Here is a 15,957-nt window from a genome sequence, read left to right as displayed (position 1 = left end):
CGTCAGTTCTATCCCGATTGTGCCGTTGTCTTCACGAGCATAAGAATCCATTCGGATCTTCTGCAGCGTTGCATGACCCTCCGTGTCAACTTCACGATCCAAATGTTCCCAACAACAACAAACAAAATACCCGCTAATTGAGCAATTAATCAGATTGATACATAGCAACCATTCCCCTCTACTTTGAAAAAACAGTCATGGAATCCAGCATGGCTTTCCCGAGTAAACAAGAATTTGTAATATTAAAAAGAGAACATCCCACAGAAGCAAAATCACAGAGCTACCTCTGAGATCCATTCAAGTGATCCATTTGTTGTGAGGCACTGTGTGTCGTTGTCTTGGTGTGGTCTGGGACTGTTCTTGCTGTTGTTTTGTTGCCTTGGCCAAGCTTGGGCATTGCTGTACTGATGCAATTAGAACGTATATACTTAATCAATTTCACCCATTTATTTTCAGTCATTTGCTTTGCTTTCCTATACTCTGCACTCTTATCGCGTTCTTTTTTGCATCGTATGTTGTTGCAACTTCCTGAGCCCGTGCCCCTACTAGACATCTGTTAAAAAGAGCTTCATAGCTCATCGGATTTCTCAAGGATGATTACAATTTTCTGATTCTGTAGGGGAGAACAGCACTTTCACAAGCACTGACACACAAAGTAATCAGGCTCCAATCCTATTGAAGGCGGCAAAACCCATTGGGATAAACAGCTTCAATTTACAAAAAACCACCCAGTCACGGCTCATCACATGGAAGTCAAATTGATACATTTAATTGTTAAGATGTGGCATTCAGCCAAATTAGACTCAAAAGCAAATTTAATGTGATGGCTTGTTTTAATGGGCAGTAATTGGTGACCCAGGATGAGACCATCAACTTGTTTTACTTGAGAATCCAGTTTAATCATCTCTGAGTCCACACAAATTTATGGGTCTCTATGCAAGTTTTTGAGTCTCTATACAGGTCTTTGAGTCTCTATGCAAGTTTATGGGTCTCTATGCAAGTCTTTGGGTCTCTATGCAAGTCTTTGAGTCTCTATGCAGGTCTTTGAGTCTCTATGCAAGTTTATGGGTCTCTATGCAAATCTCTGAGTCTCTATGCAAGTCTTTGAGTCTCTATACAGGTCTTTGAGTCTCTATGCAAGTTTATGGGTCTCTATGCAAGTCTTTGAGTCTCTATGCAAGTCTTTGGGTCTCTAAGCAAGTTTATGGGTCTCTATGCAAGTCTTTGAGTCTCTATGCAAGTCTTTGAGTCTCTATGCAGGTCTTTGAGTCTCTATGCAAGTTTATGGGTCTCTATGCAAATCTCTGAGTCTCTATGCAAGTCTTTGGGTCTCTAAGCAAGGCATCGTTGTCCGGGCTGGGGCCATCAACTCACTACAATTGTGAACCCAGTTTAACCCCAACTCAGTCTACGTCAGTCTATGGGTTTCTACACAAGTCATTGGTGACCGGCCTCAGGCCATCAACTCGCTACACTTGAGAACCCATGTTTTAATCACAGGCTCTGCAGCTCAAACCAGATTTCAAACCCAGGTTCTCGACAGCACCGGCTCAGCGCTTCTCACCTGAGCCACACGGTTAGCACTTTCATTTATTTTTTAAACGCTTTAAACAGCCCGTGCGATGGAAATATTTTTGGGAAAGCCGGCACGTAGCGTTGGGTGACCAACACCAGTTTTGCCATCCCAACCTGATCCGGCCAAGGCCTCTCGTTGCCGGCTAAACGAGGCGTTGGGTGCATCAATCGATCCTCGCGCTCGGGTCGATGCTCAATCCTCTGCAGTCGATACGGCCCTGTGATCAATAACGCATAATTGGGCCAAGGCTTTCAATTCCTCGTGTGTGCGTGTGTATGTGTGCGTGCGCATGTGCGTGCATGTGTGTGTGCGTACGCGTGTGAGTGGTGTGCTTGTGTGCGTGCGTGTATGTGTGCATGTGCACGTGCATGTGTGTGCGTGCGGGTGCGCGTGTTGGCGTGTGTGCAGTGTGCAAATCAGCCCACTGCACCCAGCCACAATGAATGCTCCAATATGGAAGCAACACAATTCAATAGCGTGCAAATTTTATGCGGCATCAAAATGCGACCGCATCCCGAAAACCTGCACAGGAACAGTGGGCATATTTATTTATTTTAAAAATAGGCAGTCATAGATCTCTATGGGAGTCTATGGGTCTCTGTGTGAGTATATGGGTCAAGATAAAAGTCTATGGGTCCCTATGTGAGTCTATGAGTCTCTGTGAGTATATGGGTCAATATAAGAGTCTATGGGTCCCGATGTGAGGCTATGGGTCAATTTAAGAGTCTATGGGTCCATGTGAGTCTATGGGTCTCTGTTTGAGTATATGGGTCAACATAAGAGTATATGGGTCCATACGTGAGTCGATGAGTCTCTGTGAGTATATGGGTCAACATAATAATCTATGTCTCCCTATGTGAGTCTATGGGTCCCTATGCGAGTCTATGGGTCTCTATGCGAGTCTATGGGTCGCTATGTGATCTTGATTCTGATGCGTAGATATTTGGAGTTTGCATGTTCTCGCCGTGGTCACGTAGATTCTTCTCCGGGTGCTCCGGTTTTTCCCTCCACATTTTAGAAACATACATGTAAGAGTATTTGGCTGCAATAAATTTCCACGTGATAAGCCACTCCGTTGAGCTATAATTTATGGTCGGTTGCTTCTGAAAAAGAGCTGTATAGCTCAGTGGGCCTTACCTCGTAAAAATAAACACAGTTTAGTTTACTAAACAGAGACCCCTCTACTTACGAACATTGGACTTTCATAGATAGGAACAAATCTGTTTTATGTCAAGTTGCCTATTCAGACCTAGAGTCGCAAGTTCAACCACCGCGCATTAGATGACGGTGGTGGCATCTACATATGCAGAACGTGAAGAACCAGTGGCATCTACATATACAGGAGATTATACAACTTTTAAAGCCCTTCCCCGCATTTAGTGTACATGCCGTACAACGTGTTTGGAATCGACAGAAGTAAAGTTGGACTTACGAACAAATCGACTTACGAACAGACCTCTCGTTCGTAAGTAGAGGAGTCCCTGTATCCACCACGGTTAATAAACTCGCGCGATTAATCCTGGGCAGGGCGGCCTCCGCGAGAAGTGAGGGGGGCACCCGCGCTACCGCCGTGGGCAACACGTCACCTTGCTGAGGACGAATTTGGATAATCTGGACCTTGATACCAGCACGCAAAATGTCCTACTCTAGCGAACGACGTCAAGGGATCCTTTAGCATCCGGTGTGAAGCAGACGGCGCGTTGTGGTATTGCTACGGTCATCACACCCGTGCGGCAATATAATGGGCGCGGCCGCCGGATTCGAACCGTGACCCTCTGCAACGAGCGGCGAGCGCGCTACCACCATGCAGCTTCGCCACGTCGTAAAAAATTCTAGTCGGGGAGTTCTGCAGCCAGAGAGACCACGTACACTACTTCTTGGGTTGCTAAACGTGTAGTGCACAATGGAAGAGTAGGCAAAATAAATCCCAAACGGAAGGGACTATCTGGAACTCCCTCTCGTGGACTCTGTCGATCGGCAGACTGTTCCTCCAGCAGTGGCCTAAGCAAGTGCAGGGTTGCCTTGTATGTATGCATGTATGCTGAACTACTTTCGCACCGTACATAGCCAACCGTGCTAATCGGAGGTTGTAGAACTTCCCGACGGGACTCTTTGACGGAGTCAGCCCCGCAAGCGCTTGTATGGAAGCGAGCGAGCGAGCTGCCTCTCTCTCTCTCACCTGAAGGTGCTGCGCTGCGCCACCGTCACCGGTGGCCAGGATCACGGGAATGCGCCCGACCACGGGCTGCCCGCCGGCGCCGCCCGCTGACCCTCCGACCCCGGCGCTGGCCAGCAGGAACTGCTTGGCGGCGAGGTCGGCGCCCACGGCCGACAACAGCTTCACGTCCGTCTGCGGCGGGTCGAGCAGCTGGGTGGCACAGCGCGCCGAGTGAAAAGAAAAGAGGGAAACCGAGGGGGGGACAAATCACGCGTACGCATTGGACGTGGCGGCATGCACACCGGTTTGACGCGCCGTAGACTTTCGCGAGAAATATTATTCATAATCAAGTTTTTTTTGTTGGGTGAGATCGAGTGAGTATAAATGCGTCGTTCAACCACCACCGCCCGACGCAGCCAATTAGTGAACAAAACTCGCAAATTAGTTACTACGTCAGCGTACCAGTGTGTTGCAGAGTATACCCACAACATTTACAATTTGAGTCGGACATTTCGTTGATTACAACCAGCTCCATCAGGCCATTTTCCAGAATTGTGAAGAAGTCTTCCGAGTTTCCGGATACCGTGCAGGAGGAATTTTTATTGGGAGAGGGGAACGTCAGTGTCACGTAGCGGTGACCCAAATAGGCCGATATACACAACGTGTAACAAAGGTCGTCAGGAGAAGTGTGAATGTGTGAGATCTCTCTGCATTTTGGTCAAAGTAACCTTAGCGGTGTTTTTTGGGGCTCGGGAGTGGAAGCCCTTAGGGAAGTCATTCTAAACTACTCGAACTAAACGGTTCATTTACCCAGGAAAGGCTCGCCGAGTCTCAACACTTATTTTATCAGGGTGGTCCTACACTGGGCTGTTCGGCCAATCTCATTCATGAATAATGTATCGATCCACTGCCGGATGTTGGCGTCTCCCTGCCGCGTCGGTCGTGGGGGGTCGTTGAACCGTGCTTCACCAGGCCGGTCAGTTGCGGGCTGGCCGGAGGGGTGGGGGGGGCAGCACCCAGGATGGGTTCGTGTATCGCGAGCTACCGATGTTGGCCGTGACCGGGAACTGAACTCTCCGTGTCCCGGGTTAGTAACAGCAGCGAGTTTAAATACCGTGGCACCGCTCCACTCCCGCATTAATTTATTACGAGGTATTTCATGATGCATGAGATACGTGGTAAATATTGTATAATAGTCATTTTTAGGCTTTTTTTACTGCTACGTTATTTAAAATGGAAAAAACGTTAAATATTTTATTTTAAAAAAATCCACACCACCACAGATAAACTTGCAAACTCCAAATATACAACAGGCTTCAGGCCCTCCTGTATACAAGGCGAGGTATCGAACACTTCGCCACCGTAACGCCCGTGTGCTTGTATTTGAATGATCGCTGCGAGGATTCCATCTCCGTGGGGGGTGAGGGGTGGCGGTCCCAATATGCGTGCACCTGCACCACTGCCAGCGCAGTTCTAGAATTTATTTGATTTAAGGTCACAAAGAGAGGCACTCCAATCGTAACACGACAGTGCCGTCGAAGATACACTTCAGCATCGGCGCAATGGCATCACTAACGTACTATGACGGTGAGCTTGGACGTAACTTTAAAGTCTCTTTTAATCACGTTAATGAAGCGAGAACGGTTGATGGGGGCGGCGACAGGCCGAGCTGCAGCGCGTTCACCGCTTGCTGCGTAGGTTTGTGATTCAGACCCCGTGACCGCCCTGGTTCAGACCCTGCCACCGCCCTGGTTAATACTACAAGTGTATTTACACTACAAGTATATAAACCATGAGTACTCCATGCCGTCGCCTTCACAGCGGACGTTAACAATCACGTGATGCTGTTCAATGAAGAGTCAGCCATGCGTGTGCTGCATCACGGTCCAAATTTTCCAAATTGATCACATTGCTCGCAATTTAATGAAGGGTTGATCACGCGTAACAATCATAGACCCCCCCCTCCCACCGCGCCCCATCGAAAAACTAAGGCAAACTATACCCAGCGTGTGAACCATTGCGTCTTCGCGACAAGCCTTGCGCTCGAATAAACGGCGCAAACGGCAAACGTACTCGCAAACCGATGCGTTTTGTCCTCGGGAGGGCATTTCACGGGCGACGACGATGCTACGTTCTTGAGCCGCGCAACGAGATGACATCGGGGTGACGTCGAGCGTCATGGCGTTACGGGGAGGCGAACGAGTGACGTCATCTCCTTGGCCCCACAAAAGTTTTGTTCTTTCAGCGCTGGTTTTAGTCGCCAAGTTTTTGGGCAACCCTTTCATGAATCTGAGTTTCTTTTATCGGGTAAGTCCCTACAAGTAACGCAACTTTGTACTAAATCTTCGGCCATATACTGGGTCATATTTCTAAATGTTATCCTCACCCTCCCATTGCAGACATACACACAAACGGGACAGAGTTTATGCATTGTGTTCAGTTTGTTATCCTTCCCCCACACCTCCGATTAGTAAGGATGGCTATCTACGATGTGAAATGACGTTCAACATACGCACGTACATCTCTTCAAATTTCGGAAGCTAAGCGGGGTTGAGCCAGGATAGTGCTTGGAAGGGCAATCACCAAGCTTGTTGGAGGGGTGTGCGGTGCTACATTGTGGGCTTATGCAGCGAGTACCGACCACACTTAACTCTTGTGGGACAGTCATTTCCACATTTTATTACTGCAGCACGCTCGCCGTGGCATTTCGGTGAAAGAAAAAGCCGTCACTGTTCAAAGAGCCCCAGTGGAGCCTTACATCACTTTGTTGGGGGAAAATGCTGTTAGCGAGCATCTGCTAAGATCAGCGCGGCACGTGAATGGATGGTGTGGTTATTACCACGCCGGGCTCACCTTTGTCTCCCCAGCGCTAATATACCATGCTCGTCCCGGCCCCGATTAGCTCGGTTGGCTACGTACGGTGCGAAAGAAGTTCAGCGTGCATATTTATTCACCGTACCAGACACTCATCATATGAAGCTATGGGCAAGGCCTGGCTAGACCAGGTTCAGACACCACTTTTCAGCCACGGATGTGATTTAAACTCAGTTTTACAGGGTTCGTAGTGCAGTGCACGGACCACTGCATTAGCATTCCACGTAGAGTAATGACATAAACACAAACACACCGGGCATGTTAAGAATGCACCACCATCTCGTGATGGAAAATTCAATTAACGACTCAGGGTCGCAATTTGATTCATGGATTGAGGATTATTCTCGTTTTGTTTGTACAGTCTTGTGTGCGCAATTTCATCTCTGCCATCTTCGCCCACCTGTAATGTCTTGCTTGGGCCGTCTTGTCTCATTCTGTCTGCGCCGTTGCATCCGTACCGACACATTTGTACCGCGTACCTTGTCCGCAATGTCTTACTATTGTGTGGCTCGTCTGTTCTGTCTGCCTTGTTTGCGGTACCCCATTTGTTCCATCTCAATCGTTGTCACCATTTGCATAAACACAACATTTGCATATATCTTATTACAATTTATGTTAGTTTAACACGTAGGTTTTCGCAATCACTATCATCCATAATAGAGGTTTTGTTGGGTTAGATCGCGTAAATATATAAATGTGTCTTTAAAACCCGCCACCACCCGACACAGCCAGCTAGTAAGGGTTGTCACGTAAACAGAACATGGCCAATTCGTCACTAGTATAGCACGCCGGTGTGTTAGAGAGCCAAGCCACAACATTTATAATCTGAGTACGACGTTTCGCCAGTAATTACAACTAGCTTCATCAGGCAAAATCTGGCTGTCGCCTAAATGTTGTGGCTTGGCTCTCCAACACACCGGTGTGCTGTACTCGTGACGAATTGGCCACGTTCTGTTTACGTGACAACCCTTACTAGTTGGCTGTGTCGGGTGGTGGCGGGTTTTAACGACACATTTATATATTTACGTGATCTAACCCAAAAACCTCTATTATGGACAATATATGTTATTTGCAAGCACAACCATTTTCTTCTACCAATGCTGGATGAGCGTCTCCCCGTCACGCCATGCGGGTGGTTGGGGTTATTTGGTTATACTTCACCACGCTGGTCAGTGGCGGTTGCTAAGGTTGGGCAAACGTGGTTCTGTGGGATCGTAGAATCACAGTACAATAATAGAGTTTGCTGCACTGCCCTCTGTTGCATACTCTTTGGTTCTTTCGGTAAAGTCACGTAGGTGAAAATAAAAATAAACTAAATTAAATCACGACGTTTCGGAGGCAACACAAGCTTCCGTCATCAGGTGGGACAACCACAGCACTACAGTAAATTGTTTTTTTTTGCTGTGGTTGTCCCACCTGATGACGGAAGCTTGTGTTGCCTCCGAAACGTCGTGATTGAATTTCGTTTATTTTCATTTTCATCTACGTGACTTTACCGAAAGAACCAAAGAGTATGGATCCTTGCAGTCACGAAAACTTCAAATCTAGAATCAACTGCCCTCTGTTGGCCACCACGGTGCACATTTTTGCGGCTGCCTATGACAGCTTGGCATGCACGGCGGTCATCCATTCAAGCACTATTGAGGCTCAACTCTGCCTAGCTTCAGATGCTCCGTTGAGTGCATTCCAGGTGATTTGGAGATTTGCTCACTGTCCCGCGGTCTCTAGGCTACACACTTGGGGGGTGGTGACGGCTCCTTTGCAACTGCGCCACCTAAACTCTGTAACTCCCTGCCCTTCAAGGTCAAGGGGACTTCCGAGCCATTACACATCTTCAAATCTCGACTAAAAACGCATCTGTTTAAAATGGATTTCTCTCCCTGTTTTGTTATTTTCAAAAGTCTTTCTCACTTCTTCTTTGCTTGGTCAATGTTTAACTATTTTCTGCCTTTCCGTGCATAGCACCCTGAGAGCCATTGTTTAAGGGCGTTTGATCAACTTAAATTATTGTTGAAATGTGTCTTACACACACAAACACTATATTAGAAAAACATTTAAACACGAGTTCACACCTGAAATCTTACAAGTGTTAGACGCTGCCAACACAGTCATCATGATCATTATCCACAATAGAGGTTTTTTTGGGTTAGATGGGAGAGTAAAACCCCAACATTTACAATCTGAGTAAATGTTGTGGGTTGTTTTGTTCACGTGACAAACCTTACCAATTGGCTGTCGGGTGGCGGTAGTGGCAGGTTTAACGACACATTGATATTTACGCGATCTAACACAGAAAAAAATACCTCTATCATGGTTAATATTATGATAATTGTTTTTTTACCCTTCTATCTGGCAACAAAACTGACACCTTTTTTTATAAGGAGTCATATTTACATAGACCACAATATCTGCAGTCATAATGCAAACAAAAAACATAACTCTGATAATGTTTTTTGCTTGCATTATGACTGCAGGTATTGTGGTCTAAGTAAACATGACTCCTTGTAAAAAAAGGTGTCAGTTTTGTTGCCAGATAGAAGGGTAAAAAACCAATTATCATATTTTTACTGGCAAATGAGGTTCCAATGATGGTTAATATTAGTCGCGAAATCTTCCTGCGTGTTAAATGATAATTATCATCGTCAGCTGCTGCTGCCGCCACTGTGATGTGATGGTCCATGCACCACTGGGCTTGCAATAGGGAGCTGAACCGGATCGATTCAAACTCCCAGCAAGGCAGTTCAAACAATGGGGAAAGTCTTAAAACTCACCCCCTTCCACCGGCTCAGTGCACCCAGCAGCGTCAGAGGGATCCCAACAGGGTCAGCTGATCGGGCAGGTTGCGCGTGCTGGGCTAAAGTCTGGGTAAGCAACCCTCTTCTCGTAAGACGCCTGGCCAGTGTGGAAGATTAGGCCTAAAATACCCTCTTAGAGGGGCTCCCCAGAAGCTCCCAAACTAAACTATTTTTTTATTTTGCCAGGTAAGGCCCACGAAGCTGTGTAATTCACTTTCAGAAGCGACCTCGCCACAATTGACAGCTCAACTGAGTGGTTTATCATCACGATGTAGCACATTTATAGCAGGCAAACACTCTGAGCGCACGTCGATTCTAAATGTGGAGAGAAAAACCGGAGGACCCGGAAAAAAATCCACTCGCCCACGAGGAGAACAAGCAAATAATGAGGTGCCGGGGTGAGGGTCGAACCCACGACCTCCTGCATACCCGGCGAGGTAGTTAACATCTTGCCACTCCGGCGCCTAAAATGGTGTGGGGCAGCAGCTGCAGAGCTGCACCTCTCACTTTAACATCACCACCATCACCACCATCACCACCATCACCACCACCATCATCTTCTTCTTTATCGTTGTCCCCGCCCAGGCCGTTGGCAGCAGCGATGGTGTCACTGACAGACTGATGGCCCTTTGATTCCCGAGCCGGCGTGGAGCGACGTGAAATGGGATTACCGAGGCGTGACTGGGGTAAGTGCGCAGACGGCAGCTGCATGCGTTTGCGCAAGTGGTGGTGGTGGTGGCAATGGTTGGGGGGCGGAGAGGTGCCGGGGGGGGTAGGGAGACACAAAAACGCGCGTGCGATCACGGTCTTCGCTTGACCCTTATTGATCGGCTCGCGTTGGCTAAGGCGCAACGCCCCCACAGGCAGACACACGCTCGATAATAATAACACACGGGTACACGCCGCTAAATCAAACGTGACGGGGTTTGTTTTTTATTCTTTGTCCCTTTTTTTTGTTACGCTTTCTAAATAATTGTGGAAAGCGTCAGTGCGTTAGTCCGGTCCCGTACGTCCCCGCTTTCGTCTGTCTGCCTTGATGAAATTGGGTGCAAACCGTGTGAAATGGGGCACCACGGTGTCGAAATGTTAACTACCTCGTCTGGTATACAGGAGGTTGTGGGTTGGATCCCGACCCTGACGATGCCTGGATATTTGGAGTTTGCGTGTTCTCCCCGTAGTCGCGTGGATTTTTTATCCGGGTCCTCCGGTTTTCCCCTCCACATTTAGAATCAACATCACGCGTTTCAGAGTATTCGGCTGCAATAAACTTCCAATAGCTTTCTCTTCATGGGCAACAGCAGCGGCGATCCATGGCAGCGTTAACTCTCCGAAACTCATCAGCTCGTTGTTATCCAACACTGTTCAACGAATCCTTCAAGCGTTAATGCATTCGCTCTGTCTGTCAATCTGTCTGTCTGTACCACGGGGCGGGAGCCATAATAACTCTCGTAATGATGATGATGACCCGATAAAAATTGGATTATTATTTCATAGCTGCGTTGTTATTAGGGACTACTTAGCACGTAAAATTCTGGCGCAAATTGGTGAAAGCTTTGTCCAAAATTAATGGTTATATAAAAAAAGAAGCGCTAAATGGATGAAGATATTTTTGGGCAGCGCAATGTCATGGACCGTCCCCCTTGACGTCGTCCCCCTTGACGTGGTCGTCATGCGTGATCATCACGTGTCATCGTCGTCGTCGTCGTCATCACGCACATCCACATGTGCGGCGCTAAGTGGATCATTATAAATAGGCAGGGTCCTGAGAGAAGGTGGCAAGGCCTGGGGTTGCCTACCTTCAGCAGTGCAGTGACCATGGCTGCTGCTGCTTATGATGATAAGTACATGCAAATGATATGCTCACGGTAGATTTAGGCCAATTAAATGCACAAACCCTGTATAAAGGAGACAAAAAAAATCAGCAAAAACACAAATCAAGACGGTACAAGTCAGTAAAAAAGAAATATTGAATTTTTTTTTTACGGATGACCGTATTGTCTGGACTAGAAAAAGCTCCAGATAGTGAAACACACCCCATGAACGTGCCCGGTGCCAATGCATTTATACAAATGTTGCTCACGGACACCGACACCTACCGGATCATTTTAACCCTTCCCGATTCCTTTCCATTCCGATGATGTAGACGAACGTCATCGGAACGGAACCGAAACAAAAACTAATATTAAATAACTTTACTGGTACCGAGGCTACCCACAAGGCCATGCGGCAGGGCGTGTGACGCAGTTTTGCGTCAGCTGTCGTAGAGTGTGATCCTGTCGCCATGGTTCTTTGCGGTAAGTGCAATGTCTTTAAAAACAACGGCGCTACTGTGCCTCTCTAAATAAAATTAATGCCGAGCCGCTCGCGCGTTCCGAGATTCAGCGGTGAATGGGACCGCCACCCCCCCGACCCTGCAACTTGCAGACGTCTCGGAACGGGAAAGGGTTAAGACATCCCCAAGTTTTGATTTAAACTACGGCCACGAGGGAGTGGGGGGCGGTGGGTGGATGGGTGGGGGGGGGAAAGCCCTTCTTATAATTTGGATAATATGATCAAGCGATTTGAATCGCGTCCATCGAATCGCACGTTGATGAATCAATCTTAATTTTGGAGCTTTCCCTCTCTGTGCCTGTGTTACTCTCTCTATGTATCTTGGTGATATCGGTCTGCTTATATGTCTGTCTATAGTTTTCTGGTTAGATTTTTTGTTGCTATTTCATTTATACCTGATGATTGCTTGTGTTGCAATCGAAACGTCGTATGCTATTATTTAATTTATTATTTTATTTTTATATGTGACTTTACCGAAAGAACCAAAAAATAACGTTGATGAATCGTGCACCGCCAGTCACCCCGGGGGGAGGGGGAAGGGAGCGGGGTGGTGCGGAGGGAGGCCTTCCCACCTTCTGCCACGCCAACTGTTTGACACAAACGCTTACACGACCGCCGACAACAACGACGACGACTACGTACACAACGGGAACCCCGGAAGGCGTAAACAGCAACACAACCCGGCTGAACCGCCGCACCCCCCCTCTCCCTGCCAGCGGCGAATAATTTGCGTCGTCACGGAGAGACAATCGCGGCTAATTTTCTCGCCTCGCGGCGGCAGCGCAAAAACCCATCGTCCGTGTTTGTTTACGTGCCTCGTTACGACGCTCGGGAGCGGGGACAAACGACCGGCGTGCAAGCTGCGGCAGCAGCGGCTGGCCTGCTTGCAACTTCTCTTGTTTGCACGTGCGCGCAAAGGTTTTCTCGCTTAACTTTGCTCAGTCCGTCGCCGATCGAAACCGTGAGCACCGTCGTTTGGTGTTCAGCATATGCACGTATGTACGTGTATATGCTGAACTTCTTTCACACAGTACGTAGCCAACCGTGCTAATCGGAGGGTGGGTGAGTGTGTGGATGAGTGACTATGCGAGTGGGTGAGTGACTGTGCGAGTCTATGTACGTGTATACGCTGAACTTCTTTCGCACCGTACATAGCCAACCGTTCTAATCACGTGGGGTGCTCTGCGTTTCGTGCTTGAGTACAATGTGCAGTAGTCTCGCGGTGGAGGGAGACCATTGCCGTGAAATTAGTAACTGCCGGGAAATATTTCACGTTCGCACGGTGACGCCAGCACACGTGGCCTACTCTTTTTTCAAATCAGAATAAAATATTTACTTACACTGGAGGAATCCGATGAGCTACAAAGCAATTTTTTCACAGATGTCCCGTGGTAAAAACAAGGTCACGCCATGGGCACCGTCCACTGTGACGCAGGCTCACGGTCAATACGCTCGCAGTATTAACCAGGGCGTCCGCGGGGCGCGAACCACGGACCTCCGCAAACGAGCGGCGAACGCGCGCCGCCCCAACTGCCGTCATACGCGCTTCATTAACGAGAAGAAGAGGAAGAAGAAGAAACAGACTCTCAAGTTAACGGCCGAGCTCACCGCTCGTTATCAGCACTTAAATGATGCGTCAACTGCGACGACGCTGAAATGTTTCTTAGACGCCAGTGGAGTGCTACATTGGGCCGTAGTCTCGCAGTGATTTTTTGACTCGAATAAATTACAGTACTGCGCCTGGCAAAGGTGCGGGAGGACACATTATATGGGACTGTCCCCCACGGAGATGGAACACTACCAAGCGATTGTTGGGAGGTCCGAGCGTAGTGACTCTCTGAAGATGTTTTTCTGCGTGTCGTTGGCTCTACTATTGGAATGCCCTGGCAACCTGAGGTGGAGAGCAATAGGGTGGAGAGCAATAGGGTGAATTGTGATAGGGTGGAGTGTGATGGCTGGAATTCTACTAGTGTATCGTTGCATTTTTGGATTGCTACCTGCAGAGTATGAATGTGCTTCATATGTAGTGTTGATGGAGGAGCGTTTCATAAGGAGTGTTTCGCGTGCCTGGGCGCGTTGCCGGACCCTGCCGTGACTTGTAGATGAACAACGTTAAGTTGTTCATCTCCAGGTGTCGCAGCGCGTTACGAGTGTTGAGGAGTGTTTTGCACGTCTCTCCGTGCGTCGCCCGTTACAGCCGTGGGCTGACCGTGTGCATTGTTACTACTCGGAGTGGTTAAGTGTTGTGTCGAGTGTCCGCGTATTTACCTGTCCCCGCCGCGGGCTGTCCGCTCCGTCCGTGGCGAGTGAGGGAGAGTCACTCACGGCCTCGGCACAGTCGGACATCCTGCCCTCGCTAGCACCTGCGGAACGTACAACATCATCATCATCATCGTCGTCAGCCGTTCTCTCTCCACTGCTGCACTCTCGACAACAACTGCACTCAACGCGTCTTCATTAGAATACTCGTTAGCACCATTTGCATCAACAACACCGGCCCTTCACTCTCCACTGCTGCTCTCCTTAATAACTGCGCTTTGTACGACATCGTCAGATAACTCATTATGTATGTATGTATGTCAAACTTGTTTCGCAATGTACGTAGCCGACCGTGTTAATCGGAGGTGCATTAGGGGATCCATTCTCTCTGCCCTGCTGCTCTCCTAGCTACGGCACTCCACACAAATTACATCATCATCAGGCACGACCATTTACTCTCCACCGCTACCCTGGGCTGCCACTTTGCCCCGGACGGCACCTACAGTCCCGCACACAACTGTCAGAAGGAGCTCGTTTAGCGAACCCATTCTCTCTGTGTTCGCGTCGCCGAGTACAGTGCCCGGGTGAAATCTCAGCCCCGTGGGGGGGGGGGTGAGTAGACGGAGAGAGACACACACACAGACGTGCTCGCGAAGCAAAGACAATGAAAATGACCTCGCTCCGCTTCCCAATGGAAATTACAGCTACTCCCAGATAAAGCCACCGCCGACGCGGCCACCACCGGCGAGGATGGTGGGGGGGCTTGTGGCCAGATGGCATCAGGACCGGATGTGTCAGCAGCATCACGTGAACTCCTGCTCTTTACCAAGCAGTCACCCTCTGTGGGGACAGAACCACCGACGCATTCTCCGCATTGAGCCTCCCTGGCCCAGCGGCCGTACGCGCGTTCGCCGCTCTGTTGCCGAGCTCCGCGGCTCGAATTTCCGCTGGCCGCCCTGGTTATTACCGCGCCGGTGCCGGCGTACGAGCCGTACGCCATACGAATACGCGGCGCTTTGCTTCACGGCGGAGGTTCAAGATTGATTCATTCATTCATCGCGCCAGTTACTAATTTCATTCGTAAACTGCTCGTGCTGCCATACACCGGCGTCTCGAGTGATTTGTTTGAACCACGGATCACGTTGAAGGTCCCCCGACTTCATTCGAAACCGGTGTCATGGTCCAAATTTGACAAAGGGCGCCAGGATGGCATGGTGGTAACGCTTTGTGTCTCGCAGCAAGAGGGGCCATTTCTGCGTCACATTTGTATCGACTCCCCCTGTTCTGCATAGTCTCCTCCGGGTTCTACGGTTTCTTCCAAGAGCTAAATAAAGACACAATGCCACTGCTATTGGCCAAACGTCGCGATGCTGCTGAAAAAACTACCCGCAAATCACTCGTTGCCCCCCGACTGTGGAAACTCGGCAGGATAGGCTCGCTGGGAAAAGAGCTGACCGAGCCACCCTCAAAAGGGCGGCGTGAACATCCTGCCCCGGCAAATGGGTCTAGAACTGACCTTCGCACAAACACGCCGTCGCAAGTGCACGCTGCACACGCCCATACACCGCGAGCCTGGTATGCACCACGTGGTGGTGTTTTGGGCTTCGCCTCCGAGGTGGCCAGGAGATGACAGCGAGAGCGACGGGATTCCTGAACGCCGTGAGCATTACCGGTACTGTATTCTCTGGATTATGAAGCACACCCCCCCCCTTTCCCCATCCCCCCCCCCGCTTCCCCCACCCACAACCCTTTCGCGGGCGAAACCAGAATTGTGCAACTTTCTTGGCATGGCGCACAAGTTCTGGGTGCGTCTTACTTTCCGAAGCGTCTCATAACACAGGAGAATACGGTAACAATTCAGCCCACGCCCCCCCCCAATCCTCCTTCCCCTTGTACCTGGCAATCCGATGGATCGTTACGATTCAAGGCTAAGGATTCAAATCGAGAATTAATTCGTTTAAGTG

The 15,957-nt window shown here is 49.1% G+C and overlaps 1 protein-coding gene across 3 annotated transcripts in view; it reads right to left on the bottom strand.

The window, feature by feature from the left end:
• Positions 1–15,957, bottom strand: part of LOC144945589 (nuclear receptor subfamily 2 group C member 2-like) — an 89,811-nt gene that overhangs the window by 25,392 nt on the left and 48,462 nt on the right. For all 3 annotated transcript variants that reach the window (XM_078874075.1, XM_078874078.1, XM_078874076.1), the window contains exons 2-3: positions 14,003–14,097; positions 3,756–3,944 (exon numbers count right to left, since the gene is read on the bottom strand). In XM_078874075.1, coding sequence (XP_078730201.1) covers positions 3,756–3,944; positions 14,003–14,080 — 267 coding nt within the window. In that variant the 5' untranslated portion in view covers positions 14,081–14,097. The remainder of the gene's footprint in view (positions 1–3,755; positions 3,945–14,002; positions 14,098–15,957) is intronic.

Source organism: Lampetra fluviatilis, chromosome 38 (genome assembly GCF_964198595.1).
Source record: "Lampetra fluviatilis chromosome 38, kcLamFluv1.1, whole genome shotgun sequence".
NCBI classification, from domain to species: Eukaryota; Metazoa; Chordata; class Hyperoartia; order Petromyzontiformes; family Petromyzontidae; genus Lampetra; species Lampetra fluviatilis.
The sequence above is the reverse complement of the archived record's forward strand: the minus strand, read 5'-3'. Positions and strand labels throughout refer to the sequence as shown.